At 40.4% G+C, this 17963-nt stretch overlaps 1 protein-coding gene across 1 annotated transcript; it reads right to left on the minus strand.

The window, feature by feature from the left end:
* Nucleotides 1-1271: 1271 nt before the first annotated feature.
* On the minus strand, nt 1272-17547 carry LOC126336709 (uncharacterized). Its single transcript, XM_050000676.1, has 3 exons — nt 17395-17547; nt 5325-5580; nt 1272-1568 (listed from the first exon to the last, which is right to left on the minus strand). Exons 1-3 carry the CDS (start codon nt 17515-17517, stop codon nt 1336-1338), a joined length of 612 nt encoding a protein of 203 aa, XP_049856633.1. The 5' UTR covers nt 17518-17547; the 3' UTR covers nt 1272-1335.
* Nucleotides 17548-17963: the final 416 nt, after the last annotated feature.

Consider the following 17963-nt stretch of genomic DNA (forward strand, 5'->3'; position numbering starts at 1 on the left):
GTCCTGCTGCATATATGGCCCTTTTTTGCCCCCTAGCCGGTCTTCCAGCTTCTCCCCCCCCCCCCCCCCCCCCGGATGTTTGTCATGCTTTCTTGGCCATATTAGATGCAGACCTGTCTAATCGGCTATCCTCATTTTATCGCATTGTTGCAGCCCAGTGACCATATTTTCACCAGGATTAATTCCCAGCGTTTTCAGTACGAAACACTTTCCAATATTACCACAATTGAATGTACTAACAGCATCATGAATTCTTAGTTTCATTGTGTATATGCCTACAAATACAGTTTTAGGACGGCTGTTCCAAATTATGCTGTTGAAACGTTCATTTGGGTTCTGTGTCTAGCCATGCACACATTTCCTTAGAAGGTCAGGACGAGCCAAGTCTCTGAAAATAGGTTTAATTGCTGTAATAACAGCAGCAGGAAGAGGATGCTGGTGCGAATAATATCCTCCAGTTGCCTGAGCCCTATTGTATTTGCACCCCGAATTTTCTCGTGATGGACACAATCCATGACATGGCTTATCATCAGTAGAGGACTTACGGAAGAATGTGGCCCAAACATCTCTCTTCACTGCCTCCAGATATTCTTTATTTCTCCTAATTGCCTGCCCATAAAATACCTGCAAGGTTTCTATAGCAACTACTCGCAATCACACTTGAACAAAACCAACCGCTTGTTTGAAAGCGTGTTGTTTACATACAGCAGAAAGAAAAAGAATACTGGCCTTTGGATTCCAAGGATATGCAACACACTCGGGAGTAATAAAGAAATCCCTAACGTGCAATGTAGAGGTTATAAAGATCTAAAATACATGCAGAAATGTGGGTGACTGAAAAGTGGGCGTGGCACATAAACACACGTGGTAGGAAAATGCTCTTTAAATGTTGGAAAATTTTTTTTTCAGCTAAATCCTTTTCAGATTACTTAAATAAAATCTTAATCAATCTAAATATGATGAAAACCGAAAATCGATTTTTTTTATCTGAATAACGGTGTGGTCCCATTAATGCAGAAGTGTTCAAGTTAGATTTGTTTCTGTCTGTGCGTATTGTGGTCTCATTTTTGCCACTAACAATTTATAAAATCAGAGCTAAGAGCACTCATGAGTTTGTAGACTACAGAGCGCAGGATGTTTAAACACTAATACAGAACATTCAGATACTCAAACAGGGTCTAGCAGTAGCAGTAAATAGGAAATGGTTAGTTCGTAAGACTCATCGCACATGAAACTCGGTTAGTGACTTAAGTAAAGTAATAAAATGAAGATTGTTTTCATGTATGGCATTAGATTTTATTCACAGTTTTTACACCGGTAGCTGGCAGGTGTCTCTTAACACCCCTCATTGCTGACATCCGTGAAGGAGTCGACGTTAGCTTCGCCGCTGCTAGCGACCGATTTGAGCAGTTTCAGTTTGTCGGCTGCGAGAGTAGGCTCCCGGGAAAGGATGTCCACGACGAAAATTCTGTCGAACTTCTGCTCTTCCTCCTTGTAGAAGACGCCGCACGCCTGTGTTATGGCGTACGTCTCGTAGTCGGTGGCCAGAATCTGGTGCTGCACCAAGGCTGAAACGATTACCAACAGTTGTTAAGAAGCAGCTACGTACATTCTCAATGTGAAGCGCCTGGAAGAGGGTACTTCCCACTATGCCAGTTATTACGGTTTCTTCTTGTTCCATTCACGTACGGAGAGCGAGAAGAAAGATCATTCAAACCAAGTAACGAATAATTGTGAAAAACGATTCGATGTTCTCAGTACATAGATATGACAAGTTCGCCGTCTTTGTGATTAGATTAGATTAGATTAATACTAGTTCCGTGGATCACGAATACGATATTTCGTAACGATGTGGAACGAGTCAAATTTTCCAATACATGACATAATTAAGTTAATTTAACAACATAATTAAGTTACTACAATAACTTTTTTAAAAAATTTTATCTAAAAATTCCTCTATGGAGTAGAAGGAGTTGTCATTCAGAAATTCTTTTCATTTTTTCTTAAATACTTGTTGGTTATCTGTCAGACTTTTGATACTATTTGGTAAGTGACCAAAAACTTTAGTGGCAGTATAGTTCACCTCTTTCTGTGCCAAAGTTAGATTTAATCTTGAACAATGAATATCATCCTTTCTCCTAGTAATGTAGTTATGCACACTTCTATTAGTTTTGAATTGGGTTTAGTTGTTAATAACAAATTTCATAAGAGAGTATATATACCTAGAAGCTACTGTGAATATCCCTAGATCCTTAAATAAATGTCTTTAGGATGATTTTGGGTGGACTCCAGCTATTATTCTGATTACACGCTTTTGTGCAATAAATACTTTATTCCTCAGTGATGAATTACCCCAAAATATGATACCATATGCAAGCAATATGTGAAAATATGCGTAGTAAGCTAATTTACTAAGATGTTTATCACCAAAATTTTCAATGACCCTTATTGCATAAGTAGCTGAACTCAAACGTTTCAGCAGATCATCAATGTGTTTCTTCCAATTTAATCTCTCATTAATGGACACACCTAAAAATTTTGAATACTCTACCTTAGCTATATGCTTCTGATTAAGGTCTATATTTATTAATGGCGTCATACCATTTACTGTACGGAACTGTATGTACTGTGTCTCATCAAAATTGAGTGAGAGTCCGTTTACAAGGAACCAATTAGTAATTTTCTGAAAGACATTATTGACAATTTCATTAGTTAATTATTGTTTGTTAGGTGTGGTTACTACACTTGTATCGTCAGAAAAGAGAATTAACTTTGCCTCTTCATGAATATAGAATGGCAAATCATTAATATATATTAAGAACAACAAAGGACTCAAGACCGACCCTTGTGGATCCCCATTCTTGATAGTTCCCCAGTTTGACGAATATGCTCATCTTTGCATATTATGAGAACTGCTTATTTCAACTTTATATTCCGATCATTCAGAATTTGATTGATGAAAGCATATATGGCATTTTCTGTGAAAAACTTTTCTGGAAACCAAACTGAGATTTTGTTAGTACTTCATTTTTACAGATATGTGAAGCTACTCTTGAATACATTACTTTCTCAAAAATTTTATAAAGCTTATAGAAGGGAGATTGGACGGTAATTGTTGACATCAGATCTATCCCCTTTTGTATGCAAAGGTATAACAATAGCATATTTCAGTCTATCAGGGAAAATGCCCTGTTCCAGGGAGCTATTACACAGGTGGCTGAGAATCTTACGTATCTGTTGAGAACAAGCTTTCAGTATTTTGCTGGAAATGCCATAAATTCCATGTGAATTTATTATTTTCCTAATTTCAGAGATTTCAATTGTTTCAAATTGCATAGGTATGGCCTCTTCCATTAACAGCCTAGCATCTTCTAATGAACACCTGGATCATACTATATCCATAACATTTAGAAAATGATAATAAAAAATATTTTCAATTTCTGACTTTTTGTTTGTAAAGTTTTCATTCAATTTGAATGTAATACTGTCTTCCTGTGCTCTTGGTTGACCTGTTTCTCTTTTAATAATATTCCAAATTGTTTTAATTTTATTATCAGAGTTCCTTATCTCTGACATGATACACATAGTTCTTGATTTTTTAATAACTTTTCTTAATGTAGCACAATAGTTTTTATAATTTTGATAGTTACTGGGTCACTACTCTTTCTTGCTGTCAGATACATTTCCCTTTTCCGGTTACAAGATATTTTTATGCCCTTAATGAGCCATGGTTTGTTACATGGTTTCTTATGAGTGTATTTAACTATATTCTTGGGGAAGCAGTTTTCAAATGCATTTACAAAAGTGTCATGAAATAAATTATATTTTAAATTGTCATCAGGTTCACGGTACACCTCATCCCAGTCTAACTGCTGTAGGCTTTCACTGAAATCTGCAGTTGTTAAATCGTTGATTGAACGTACTACTTTGGAAGACTGTTTAGTACTGCTGAATGGAGCTGTGTCATATATTGTAACTAGCTGTGCACCATGATCAGAAAGACCATTCTCAACAGGCTGAGCATTTATCTGGTTACACTTATCTTGGGCTAGAAAGAAGTTATCTATCAGTGAGCTGCTACCCTAAACCACCTGAGTAGGAAAATCAATTAAGGGTGTCAAATTGGAAGAACCAATTGCTACAAAGTGCTTAACATTAGCGACAAGGCTAATACTGCCATCTTTTACAAAGAAGGAATTCAGTTTTTTAACAGTGGTACTGTTTGTGTTATGTAATGCATAATGGAGTAAAAAACAGCTTACGCTTTAACTGACGGATGTCAGAGTCCAATAGGCAAAACATTTCGCCAAGCGCCAAGTCCTAGGTAATCAATTCATCAGAGCAGCTGATGATGGCAACATGGTCGCTTGCCGTAATATTGTACCCATTGGATACAGACATCCGGTCGCGCTTCTACGAACAATTTCAGCAGGAATTACGCTGGAAGAATCTGAAGAATGACGATAACTGACTTGTTGCAAATGTTGCTAAACTGACGTTGCAAAACGCAGTTAACTTGTAACTCATCACCCACTACTTACTTACCGTATCTTCCAAAAATAAGGAGCTAATTTAAATAATTATTACTGTAATTTTAATTGCTTATTGTTAGTAACGATATTTCTTGCATATTTATAACAGTATAGTAATCTCATTAACATTTCTTAGTATTAAAAATATATGACATCAAATTAAATCTTGTAGTGGGTGACAGTCGCCAACATCATCAGGAGTAAGAATAGCGAGTACTGATACCGCCACGATACGGTGTTCTTTTAATAGACAAGAAAGCAGAGTGTAGTGAAACGTTCAGCTAATTCTACTAACATCTAGTCGGAAGCCGAAAAACTCGCATTCTTAAGCTGCTTTGGCTGCGGAAGTGGTGGAAAAGGGGGGGGGGGAGGGGGGGAAGGCACGACAGTAGTTACGACAGTTTTCATGATATAAGAATTCCTATCTGATCATGTACTGAGTACACTGTCGGTGTCCTTTACAGAGAAAACGTCCCTGCACTTGTGTTATCTTGTTTATAGAGGCTACGGAAAACCTAAAACTTGACAGGTGAATACCATGTTATGGACCGTTCTCTCGGGTACGATTCTAATGCCCAGTTACTGTGCCACCAAGCTCTGATTATTCCGGCACTAGCTTGTGTGTATCAGTATTAAAGTCGACATCGATGTAAAACAGTAGCCTTCCATCTATATTTCCTTCCTTGCATGCTCACTTCGTGTTCTGCATACGGAAACGTGAATATGAGTACGTTATTTTGTTGAATTATTTTCCTAAGCTTCTACATTAATACTTGTTGAATCTGTACTTACGGCCCCACTTCTTGGAATCATCGTAGTTGATGGCACACAGCGACGTCGATCCGCCTTTGCCAGGAGGACCACCCTGCACGCATCGCATCTGCAGCTTGTGTTCTTCATCGGGACTCTTGCGGATGTCTATCGTGATCTGCGCGCGGCTCTCGTTGCCTTCTTTGGACGGCACGTACTTCAGCTTCAGACACGTCTCATCCCCGTGCTTGTGCGGAACGTCCAAAAAGTGGGACACGACGTGCCAGTCGCCCTGGAACTGTGGAAACAAGTATTTCAGAACTGAGAGGTTGCACAGTAACTGGGCCCAAGTAATATATATATATATATATATATATATATATATATATATATATATATATATATATATATATATAACTACGATTAATTCTAACGTGAGTGGTCTTTTGTGATACATCACAGTCATATATGAGCGTCTCAGTGCCACTAAAACACACATACAGGCCGTGAGGGATATAAATGCTAGTATTTTTATATTTGGTACCTTAATACTGGTACCTACATACATCAGTGTGTCAATTTTCTTTTATGCGTCGAACAGTCTTCCCACAAATACGTCACAAACTTTGTGGCTGGTTCAAATGACTCTGGGCACCATGGGACTTCAGAGTTCATCAGTCTCCTAGAACTTAGAACTACATAAAACTAACTAACCTAAGGACATCACACACATCCATGCCCAAGGCAGGATTCGAACCTGCGACCGTAGCGGTCGCGCGGTGCCAGACTGTAGCGCTAGAACCGCTCGGCCACACCGGCCGGCCAAACTTTGTGACTTGATATATTCTGCACTATCATTACTGCACCTCCAAGTGGCCAACGCCTGTCAGTATAGGCTTACCATCTGGCGTCCACGAGTCCACACCACAAAATCTGAACTGGTGACCAGGAAAAAGTAAGCACTTAATGACTTGCTCTTGCAATATTTGCTGGAAGGTACTAGGCAACCTAAAAAAATACGACCGTAACAGCTAGAATTAGAAATGATGTCAATGCTGGTGTGATTTTGTTCATGACAACGCTCTGAGTCACCAATAGAAATATTGGCAGTTATTCCCGTTACACCTTGTATAATTAGTTCTCCTGATATAAAGAAGAAGTCTTTCAGAAAAAGCGCTAACAGTATTGGAAGTAACTTTGATTACAGACACCATCGTTCTTTTGCGTCTGGAATACACATACCATACAACGTGTGCCAATTACAACAGCAGGGAACTTACTATCGACTAAAGTTAACTACAGTGTGACCTAAGGGAAACGGACGGTTTAATGATGAACAGTAGTACCCATGTGTTGATGTTCTAAACCACCAGTCTTTTATGCAGGTGAAATTTTTAATCCGGACGTAACATTTTTCTCACTGACTCGCAGTCCAACTCGTGCAGATAGTATCGAGCTCCGTGGACTACCTCCCCGACGGTGACGAGGTATTCACCATTCCTTGCTTGTTTCATTAGGACCTCGCGGCTTGTCCTCATAAATGCTTCACATTGCTCTTAGAGCTAAGAAACAGCGTGGGATTGTTTAGCTACTTGTAGCTGTTTAATTAAAATGGTTGTGAGCACCATGGGACTTAATATTTGAAGTCATCAGTCCCCAGAACTTAGAACTATTTAAACGTAACTAACCTAAGGACATCACACACATCAATTCCCGAGGTAGGTTTCGAACCTGCGACAGTTGTGGTTACGCGGTTCCGGACTGAAGCGCCTAGAATTGCCTGGCCACAGCGGCCGGTCCGTTTCTTTCTACAGAAATGTTCGATTTGGACACGGCGTGCCATCAAACTAATACTCTATTTGTTTCTTGCTTACTGTGTGCCACATATGACAATGCATATATGCATACATGTTTTATGATTTGACAGTGCGTTCAATTTAGGACTCTACTGATTAGTAAAAAACTAAATACTTCCATAATAATAGTCCTCATTTGCAACCAGGAATAGGCCCTTCACGCAGTAATTATAAAAAATCTGTTTAGTTATCTTAAAGAAAGAAAAATCAATGCGATCTCTGTTGTGGCGAATTCGTAGTCAGGTGTTTTATATTACGTACATACAGCGTAACTTTCAGCAGAATGTAATTCTATTCCCTGACAAAAGGTTTCTTAGCGAGTATTTAACTTTATTCATTTTGTAAAATAATGTCTCACGTGGAGATGAAAATATTGTCAAGATTGCAAACGCCAACTTCTTTAGACACCTATTTGTGTATGGAATTTATTTCCACGACTCCATGATTTTAATGTCTGATTTAATGTTCAAATACACTGACAATTTTTCCATTCGTTTACTTCCAATCATTTACTTATTCCAGTACAGTTCTTAGATCAACTAGAGTGGAAGTTGATGTGCTGCATTTCAGTTTTTCGGTTTCCAGCCAATCAAATTTAGAAAAGTTCAGTTTATCCAGTGAAGTCACATCTCTTCACATAGTAAGTTTTAACATTTCCGACAGGTCTTTGAGCTAAGAAATCTCGATGAAAATTCTTCGATTGAAGAATGTATTACAGAATTCCACAGGGACCTTTTCCTGGTCCGATTTTCCATGTAAATTCAAGCGGTTGGTAAATTTTTCAACATGCAGGAAAAATCTGTAGTATTTGGAAACAATATCGTTACCAAAATGTTGCAGTTGAGTCTCAAAAGTGCGAACAAGATCTGTCAGAAAAACAGACCCGTTTTTATTCTTGAAGCTTTTCCATATTATCATTGAAATGCTGTCACTTGTCCGTAAAAAATATGAATTTTGTATGCCACGTAACGTCCATTAACCGCGAATATTGTACGTTTTTTTCCTCATTTTATAAAAACAGACTGATATCTTCGAAACAATATTGAAATCCTTAAAGTAGGTCTTTGCGGCACAACCAGCGAACATTATTATACATCAGGTACCTATTGTGCACCGACTTGGCTTCCTCTAATAACGCTTCAAACCTTCCTTCATCAGAAGCTTGCGGCGATACAAGGCGCACTGGTTTTGTGAATACGGTCATTATATTATCAAGGGAAGTGAAACCACACTTTGCGCAAAAGGCTTGTTGATGTATGATGCAGTGGAATTCAGTAACATATTCTGATCATCATGAGTTATTATCGAAACAGTTTTGCTAACATCTATTTATTTTTGAAAAAGTGAAACTTTAACAGCCGTATAAATACCTGTGCCCTTACCAGTTGGGCAACGGCCTTGACGCAGTGGTAACACCGGTTCCCGTGAGGTCACCGAAGTTAAGCGCTGTCGGGCGTGGTCGGCACTTGGATGCTTGACCATCCTGCCGCCATACGCTGTTGCCGTTTTTCGGGGTGCACTCAGCCTCGTGATGCCAATAGAGGAGCTACTCGACCGAATAGTAGCGGCTCCGGCCAAAGAAAACCATCGTAACGACCGGGAGAGCGGTGTGCTGACCACACGTCACTCCTATCCGCATCCTCAACTGAGGGTGACACGGCGGTTGGATGGTCCCGAAGGGCCACTTGTAGCCTGAAGCCGGAGTGCTTTATTAGTTGCTGTCAGTTCGTCGTTGGCGTCATGTACAATACAATATCGAGCAAACGCTCTCAGTTTTCTGGTTTAGTTACACATCTACGTTCCTCAAGACACAGCCAAATTTAACGAGGTACTTGATACATTGTTTTCGTTGTTCTACCAGATTCTTCGCCAGTTTTAGGGTTCTGCCTTTCATTGTGTTTCTAGATAAAGCAATGTGTTTGATGCACTCAATTATCTTTGTTGTCAAGTCTTCAAGAAGTGATGGAACATATGCTAACCAAGCTTCTTTCAGAAATTCCCCGTCGCCAGATCGTTTACCATCGCGGGCAATGACATTTGCTATCAAGAAACTTGTGACACTGTTACGAGAATCCTTCCTAATAAACGTAATCACAGGTGTCGAGTGGCCTTCGTAGTAGGTACCATGAATTCCTTCTTCTCTGGTTCGCTTTTTTTGACAAAGAGATTTGAGATTTGCTACATAGTGCCGTTTTACAGACGATGTTATACGTACTACTGTCCCGAAACATTAAACAACACCGCTCTGTTGCCTTTATTGATCAAGTCATATACCTCAATCGACCAAGTTAAACATTCTCTATTACACACGTCTTGCACTTTTTGTTTGTTTGTCAAACGAGTCATGTTGAAAAGCAGTCACCAGTTTAAAGATGGTACTAATTGTGTAATTGCAGTACGAGACTTAAGAGTGGAGAGAGGAAAAAATACAGACAAGGGAACACTCTTTTCCCTGAAAATTTGATAGTGCGATACGTTTTGTAGGTAGAGGCCGGAAGTCGTCGTTGGCGGGAGAGCTATCAACCTACGCAGTCAAACAGTGGATGTCGGCTTATTATTACTACTGGATTTGGGTACACTGTGACTCAAAGCGAATGACGATGAGCGGAAATCTGTTATCTAAGTCTTCTTTGGTACAGTGACTACAAATGCAGACGAACAAATGAGCTATTTCGGTTCCGTAGGCCTTCATAAATTCCTCACTTTATGCTGTGGCAAAATAATTTGGTCGCGTGGCCATCATGGTACGTATGCCATTGGTTCACCATCCATGCGGATCTAGGTGATCCTGTATTTTATATATGAGACTTGTCCGACAGAACAGACACCACTCATGCCTCTAATGCTATAGGCGCGTCGGCTCTTTGATGAAAACAGTTTCAGTGCGGATAAACAACTTGTGTCCGAACTCCTACGGGAATCAGAAATCTGTGTGGAGGTGGCCAATGAGTGGGGTACTTCGTCGTACGGCGAGAGGGAAGTTGAGATCAGGGGCTGATGGAAAGCATGTCGGATGGCTGAGGCGGTTAAGGCAGTCTCTCTACAGAAGCGGAACATGCGAATTCGAGTTCTGGTCCTGCACAAGTGTTCAAGATTTGCCGTTGCGTTGTCGCAGTGCCCTACGTGGCTGGAAGTTACTGTTTCGTTCCTATCTCCTTCACATCCCTTTACATTCTATTCAACCCAATTATTCATGCATCCTGTATTTGCCACAACCGAGTCTCTGAAGCTATCCAATAGTAACGACACATTCCCTTCCGAACATTTTTATTAAAAGTTATTGCACTGAGTGAAGATGCCCTCAGTACAAGAAAGCAAGTTTTTTAAATGTCACGTAGAACACGAGGTACCACTGCCTACAAAGAGGTAAGCAGCAAGAACGTGGAAATGTACGTTGAAAGCAAGCGCCGATCGTAACGTATGCAGCAGCCTCAGCCCTCTCAGCGAACGACAAGAATATAATCACATTTTAAAATGTGTAAAATTTATAAACCCGAACTCGTTGGAAGTCTCAGCAACCAAAAGAAAATTCCACGGTGACACAGAAATTCACAATAAACAAAATTCAGTAATAATAAAGGGGTGCCGTATCCCGTAGCGATCACCCACGAGGAGCTACAAAAACATACGAAATTCAATTCTAAATTACAGCATTCACTGGTCTTACGCCTGTGCAGCAGTGTCCCCCATAGCTACTGCACGTGCGACGTAAGGTAATCGATTTCAGGCCACCACAAGCAGCGACAATATTATTTGAATTACTCTGCGTTAGGCACTTTGGGTCCGTAATATACGTGTGAGTGAAGCCAGATAAAGAATATTGTATTTTATTTTGGTGATGTAATGATTGTGATTCCGTTTATATTGTAAGTGTGTGAGAATGCTGAACTTCGTTCTCTACTAGACTCAAGAACGACTACAATTATTGAACAGGGTGTTCAGAAACAGTCTGAAAAGTTGGCAAGGTTGTTGCAGGCTAGGTTGTACTTAGAAACAATTCTCAAGATAATAATACAATACGTTGTACCGTTTCCGAATTAATTAGGATTGATGTTAGTAATCAGGCCGTTGCGTGAGCAAATTCAAACCTTCCGCCAGAGAGTGGTTTCCTAAAACCGAACAAGTAACCGATTCAAAAATTGGACATGGGGTAGTAACAAGGATCTAACCTGAGCCACAGGCTCAGCAGTTTCGTGCACTGTCTTCTACACAATGAGAACAACTCACATTAATTGTAACTTGGGTTTTATTTGTGAAGAGGTGAAACGTATCCAACTTTTTCTTAATATTTATTTCTCAGCACAACCTATCCTGTAACACCCTTACAAGGTTTTCAAACGCTTTTTGACCAACCTGTATATGTACAGAATAAAGTGTGGCAGAATACCCGCTTACCTAAAGAAAGGTCATGCACGAACGTAGTTTGGAAATCGAAGAAGGCGCGACACGACGATACAGACACTGCACAGTTGATGACAAGAAACAATTCAACGCTGCAGCTTCACTTGAGAGTGTCGACAGATACGCGATATCATACAGAGTACACTATTCTTCCATACGCCGGTCAGTGTAAAATAAGCCACGCCAGTGCCAGTGATGGATAGTGTATGAAAGATTGACAGAAACTGCGGGTAATCTCGCTCGGTACTAGCAGCTTTATCTATGACATTCAATAAACAGGAACGGAATAGTACCCAATAATGTTACAAAGTACACGCTGACACCTAATAATTAGGTTTTCAAAACTGTACATGATTCACGAATGTAAATATTCAGTAAAACGTAAGACCTCCACCTCATGCACTAAGCGCCACTAAAAATTGACGTAGTGAGTCAGGGAGGACGTGAGCAAACTTCCTCGACTCCGGTGGCTGGAGAGGCCACAAAGTATGAACAGTGTCCGCTGGAAAGCGTTGAGGAACAGACTGCCGACTAACCACGAACTAGATTTAGTGCCCATGTCAGACACTTCATACTCCGAATCTGTGCCAGAATCGATGGAGACATCATCGACCCACTGGGCGTTCCCGTACCTCCGACGGCGCCATCGTTCCCAGATATGGACAGGCTTTCCGTCGGCGTCTGCATTACCGCAAACACTGCCCTCAGACTTAAATAACATCTTTATTAAATATAAATAAAAACCCAGTATTACCAGTCAATAAGTTTTAAGTGTATCATTTAAGATGTGTTTAAAAAAAAAGCTTTTACTACATCATCAGGCTGCAATTCTAATATTGATATGCAAACAGATCACGCCCGCCCTTATCTCTGTCATTTTAAGGTTTAGAACCAATATCTAAGTCACGTGGCAGAGGGCAAACTGAGTTTATGAAATTATCCACAGTGAGAAATGAATCTGACGCTTACAGTTGTTCCATGTTTGTAACCCAAACCAGGCACTGAGTTTAACAGTAGAAGTTAAATTATTATTAGATTACACAGGTTATAGCACAGTTAACCAAATTTCTCTGAAATTAACAGTGTTAATTCGATGGTCATTGTTTTTAAAACAATTTTTAAACATTTTATTGATAGTTATTTCTTATTACAAAGAACCGAACTGCATCATGCCAGTAAATTGCTATTTTGGTGGAATGTGAATCTCTTAGATCATCGTTTTGAAGTATTTTGGCCGGAAGAATTTAGTTTTCTGAAGATTGCCGAACAGTACGGTACGTGTTGAATGTTTTACTGTTCTTTATAAGAAACGACATCCATTTGCATTATAATATCCCCGGTTTTTACACAAAATAAACGGTTATGATTTACGGTTTTTGTTTCATCCAGTAAAGGTACAGAAACATCAAGATGCAAAGCATACAGGTTCAAATGACCCTGAGCATTACGAGACTTAACATGTGAGGTCATCAGTCAACTAGAACTTAGAAGTACTTAAACCTAACTAACTTAAGGACATCATCCACATCCAAGCCAGAGGCAGGAATCGAACCTGCGACAGTAGCAATCTCGCGGTCCGGGAATGAAGAGCTTACAACTCAAAAATGTTCAAATGTGTATGAAATCTTATGGGACTTAACTGCTAAGGTCATCAGTCCGTAAGCTTACACACTACTTAACCTAAATTATCCTAAGGACAAACACACACACCCATGACCGACGCAGGACTCGAACCTCCGCCGGGATCAGCAGCACAGTTCACGACTGCAGCACCCTAGACCTCTCGGCTATCCCCGCGCGGCAGCCTGGAACTGCTCGGCCACAGAGGCCGGCAGAGGATATAGGGAAACGTGTGGTAGTAAGTTAGATGTTAACATTCCGTCTTCTCAAAACGTCCCTCATCGAGCTTTATATCTGAGGACCAACATACATCCTAAATTTCAACTCATCTCATGGACATATCTTTACAAAATTGTAAATAAATGTTCTGTGCATAGCTTTACGTAGCCGTTAGGTTTGAAATTATCATTTTTCAACCCAAGGCTCGAAACGCTCCTTCGCACGTCATTAGTGGCAAAACTGTAACGAGTTCTGAAATCACGTAAATACGAGTTATGAAGTTGAAGCGAAAACCGAAAACTAAGACATCAAATTAATATATCATATATTTCCGGACTAGTTTTACCGGATAAGGACACTTATGATTCAATCCGTAATACTGAAACACAAATAAATTGTCGCAAATTGGCCATTCTTATATATTTCGTAATGAAATCACTCTTCAGCTTTAGCCTCAAATTTTACTTACTGAAGCTCGAAATATGAGTTCCAATCTTTTGTATATGCATATACATTTTAAACCCAGCATTACCTGTGGCACGAAATACTACTTCCTTTCACATACCTTTCGGTGCAACCAGACGCTGCACAAAATTGCACCACCCTAATAAAAAAAAGCCCTTACTGAAAATACTGCAGTTAAGATAAAATAAACAGCATTCCAGAAGTCGCTGCAAATGAATGTCGCCACTTCGAAGCTGATCAATATGTTGGCATAAGCATAATGACGCTATGTATCTTCTATGGTCTACGTTCTGGTGCGTTGCTTCTGAAAACTAGCAACGTTAAAATATACAGAATAATCTGTTTATCATTTCGATTGCATTTCTGTGGAACTTCGTTGTATATTTTCCTCGATAGCAACTGCGTTTTATCTTAACACATTCGCTGTTGACGAATTATATTAGCAATGTTAGAAGTACTCGTACTTAGCGGCTGCTGGCTACCACTACCAAGATGTTACATGGTCTTCGCCTTGTAGTGAATGTCAGCCATTCATGTAACCAACAGTACGCCAAAATTCTAACAGAATACTGCTCACAGCAGCGAATTTTATAATTCACTGTCATTGCTTTCATTTATTTCTATTACTTATTTCTCTACGTATATACTTAATAGGTATGAGAATTGGATATACGTCCTGATCCCCTCCATTCCCTCCTTCTGTCTATCACCTTCTTCCCCCTCTATCTCTCAACCTTCTCCGTGCCCTATCCATCTCCACCTCCTTCCTCATCTCTCTGCCCTGCTCCTGCCTCCCTATCAATGGCCATTTCCTCCCGACCCATTCCCTTTCTGTGCAGCTCATCTTTCCTCATCGCGATCGCCTTGATCCTTGTTTGTAGTACAGCCAACAAAACGTGAACGGGAAACGATGTCGCCTAAAATAAATGTGAAGATCATTTAGGATCATTGGTATAGAGGGTATGCGAGCTCCTTGCTGCAGCTGGATCTGTGAGGGTACTAGCTTCTGTGATTGTATGTTGCATAGTTAAATCTGCAAACAGGTAGAATACAATACAGATTCCGTAGCGATATTATAATCTTCAGGTGATAAGCCACACATACCACTTTCGTTTTTACTATTAAAACCGATTGTGATGAAGAAAACAAACGGCAGACAATTCTTTATATAATTTATGTTTAACGTAAGATATAAGGCGGCAGAATATATATAGGGGAAAGAATGTAACTGTTTAAAGGCTCTCTACTGTTGTAAAAACCGATTGTGAGAAAAAAAGAGAAAACGAACCCATACGTTATCAATGTGCAGCATATTTTAGCATTTTCTATCTCGCAGTCGGTTTTAACGAAAAATCTATACATTATTGTTTAAATAAATGTCCTAAGGAATATCGTATAGAATATTAAAGCAAACATTTCGAGATTTTTTACTAAAAACGTTTTCTCTCTTTATAATGTATATAGATACGTATTTATATAAAACTGACGTACTTATATATGTAAAACATACAGTAAAGTGGTTAGTTATATCGGTTTCAGCAGTACTAGAGTATCGTTTAAGATTTTGAAGCAATGCAGTCAAGAAATTTTCGAGCTTTTTTGCTGAGAACTTTTCCGCTTTGTATACAACCTACGTCCATCGCCCACAGGGGACTGAACCAAACAATAATCCTCGGTACGGTGGTGGGGTGAGTGGACTGCTGTGGCCTGTTGTGGAGTTGTTAACAACTGAGGGCTATAGCGGAGACGTAGCCTCTCCGTCGTTTCTAGGTCCCCAGTTCAATACAATACAATTTCCGAAAATCTGCTCGTTGGCGTCCCTGCGACAACTGAAACGGAAAGCGTAATACAGTCTGAAGCTTGAAAAAGTGTGGGAGACCGAATTCAGTATTTGTTTCTCCCACATTAGATCTTGTGCCAGTATGGTCACTGTGCGACTGAGTAGATGATTTCGATCCTCTTACATTCTTTACAAGACCAAAACCTATTAGAGTTCCTATTCAGATCGTATGTCTAATGTGATTTTCCATTTATTTAACAACTTAACCTCCTCCAGGTGCGTCTGCTTCGCCAGGTCGTAATGAAAAACGTCTAACGGACGTTGTAGATCTTGATGATAGAGCTCTTGCTCTGAAATACATATCGGAAATAGAAACATGAAAAACCAAATACAAAAAGTCGATGGACTTTTATTCGGTGCCAACTGCAACCATTACGGATTCATTGACTCTTTCACTACGAATTTAATTCCCAAAACATTAATAAACGGTTATTTAAATTAATATCTTAGTCAGGAGTAGCAATATGAAAAGAATGTTTCCCCGTGTTTCGCATTCCGAGGGGGCTGGGGGCTGGCGGTAGCACATATATAGTTATTCATATAATCCTGCAGGGTTTCAGAAGATGGCTGCACAGACACTACAAAACATACTGAAAACATGGACACATGAACAGACGTAGCATCTCTACAAGAATGTAACTTGCATTATTAGTGCCCGATATGCGCTTCGTTTGTGAGGCGGAAAGATTCAAATCCCGAGTGCACGTTGTTGACGCAGTGTTTCCGCGAATGTGCGAAGTCAGCCCGCTTCGCGAATCTGCAAATTGGGTTGCTTATCTGCAGATGCGAACTGGTTCGATGTGAAACTGCAGAAACGAGCGTTAACAATAAAACTTGAGGCACGGCCTAAAGGTGCAGTTAAATTATAAGAATTACGCTAACACTCCTAGTACCCTTCTCCTTACCAGTGGGACACAGATTCAAAGCAGTAATGTGCAGCAGTTACCTGATAATGTCTCGTGGGACACACAAGCCTCGATGGTCGACAAAGAGTTAAAAATAGTAGAACATCTGCCAGGAAGTTTCATATCAGCGCACACTCCGCTGCAGAGTGAAAATCTCATTCTGGAAACATCCCCCAGGCTGTGGCTAAGCCATGTATCTGCAATATCCTTTCTTTCAGGAGTGCTAGTTCTGCAATGTTTGCAGGAGAGCTTCTGTAAAGTTTGGAAGGTAGGAGACGAGGGACTGGCAGAAGTAAAGCTGTGAGGACGGGGCGGGAGTCGTGCTTCGGTAGCTCAGGTGGAAGTGCACTTGCCCGCGAAAGGCAAAGTTCCCGAGTACGAGTCTCGGTCCGGCACACAGTTTTAATCTGCCAGGAAGTTTGAAATCGTTATTCTCTCCGTTCCATCCATCGATGGGAAGAAACTTGCCTGTATCAAATTAGTGTATCGCTGTGTACAAATCCGGTAGCGGATGTAGAATACTAATTTTGTGGCTCGAATCGCAAAGACATTTCTCTCAGTAACCAGCGGTATTTCGGATCTTGGGGTGAGTGCAACGATCAAAAGACTTTGTTCACAATTACGAGGAAAGCAAAGAAAATCTGGAGACTTAGCAAAGAAATCGATAAATCATTAAACAAGTGTGGTAATCAAGAAAATTATGTTGAGCTTTATTGTAAATATCGTGGAAACTCTCTTAGTTATTTGCTAATGCATAAATAAGAGGCAGATATTGGTTTGATTTATAGGAAACTGCCAGCTCTTACCTTTTCGGGCTCGAACATTATTTTCCCGAAAGGTGGCGGGCACATGTGGCGGTGGTGGTGGTGGCCGTACGAGGCGGACACAACGCCCACGAGGATGACGACGGCGCACTGCAGCGGCTTCATGTCTGCGACCGGGTATGGAGGTCGTGTCCACGGCTCTCGCTTATATACTGCTCTCCAGGGACGAGACGTTCACGTGACAGCACGGCTGCCTTAGTCATTTCCTTTTTTTCGAGTTGCACAAAATGAAGTAAATTACGTCTTTTTAAATTTGTTTAGCTGTCGCTGGCGTTTGTCTAACCCTTTACGTAACTCATAAGATGGCATAGAGTGTCAGGTTATGCAAGCACTGGTTCTGCTGCCACTTCTCACCAAGAGAACAGCAGCCTTTGTCCCGCTTCTAACAGCAGCAGTTCTCGGCGTAGTCGGAAATGAGTCGTAAAAGCGTCTCCGAATACACGACCGACCGAAGCGGTTGAATGACCCGTCAAGGTCGATGACCTTGGAAAGACCGAGGCGCAACCTCGGTAAGTACAAGTATGTTACAGGGAATCGGACATGACCTTCAC

The sequence above is a fragment of the Schistocerca gregaria genome, chromosome 2 (genome assembly GCF_023897955.1).
Source record: "Schistocerca gregaria isolate iqSchGreg1 chromosome 2, iqSchGreg1.2, whole genome shotgun sequence".
Lineage (NCBI taxonomy): Eukaryota > Metazoa > Arthropoda > Insecta > Orthoptera > Acrididae > Schistocerca > Schistocerca gregaria.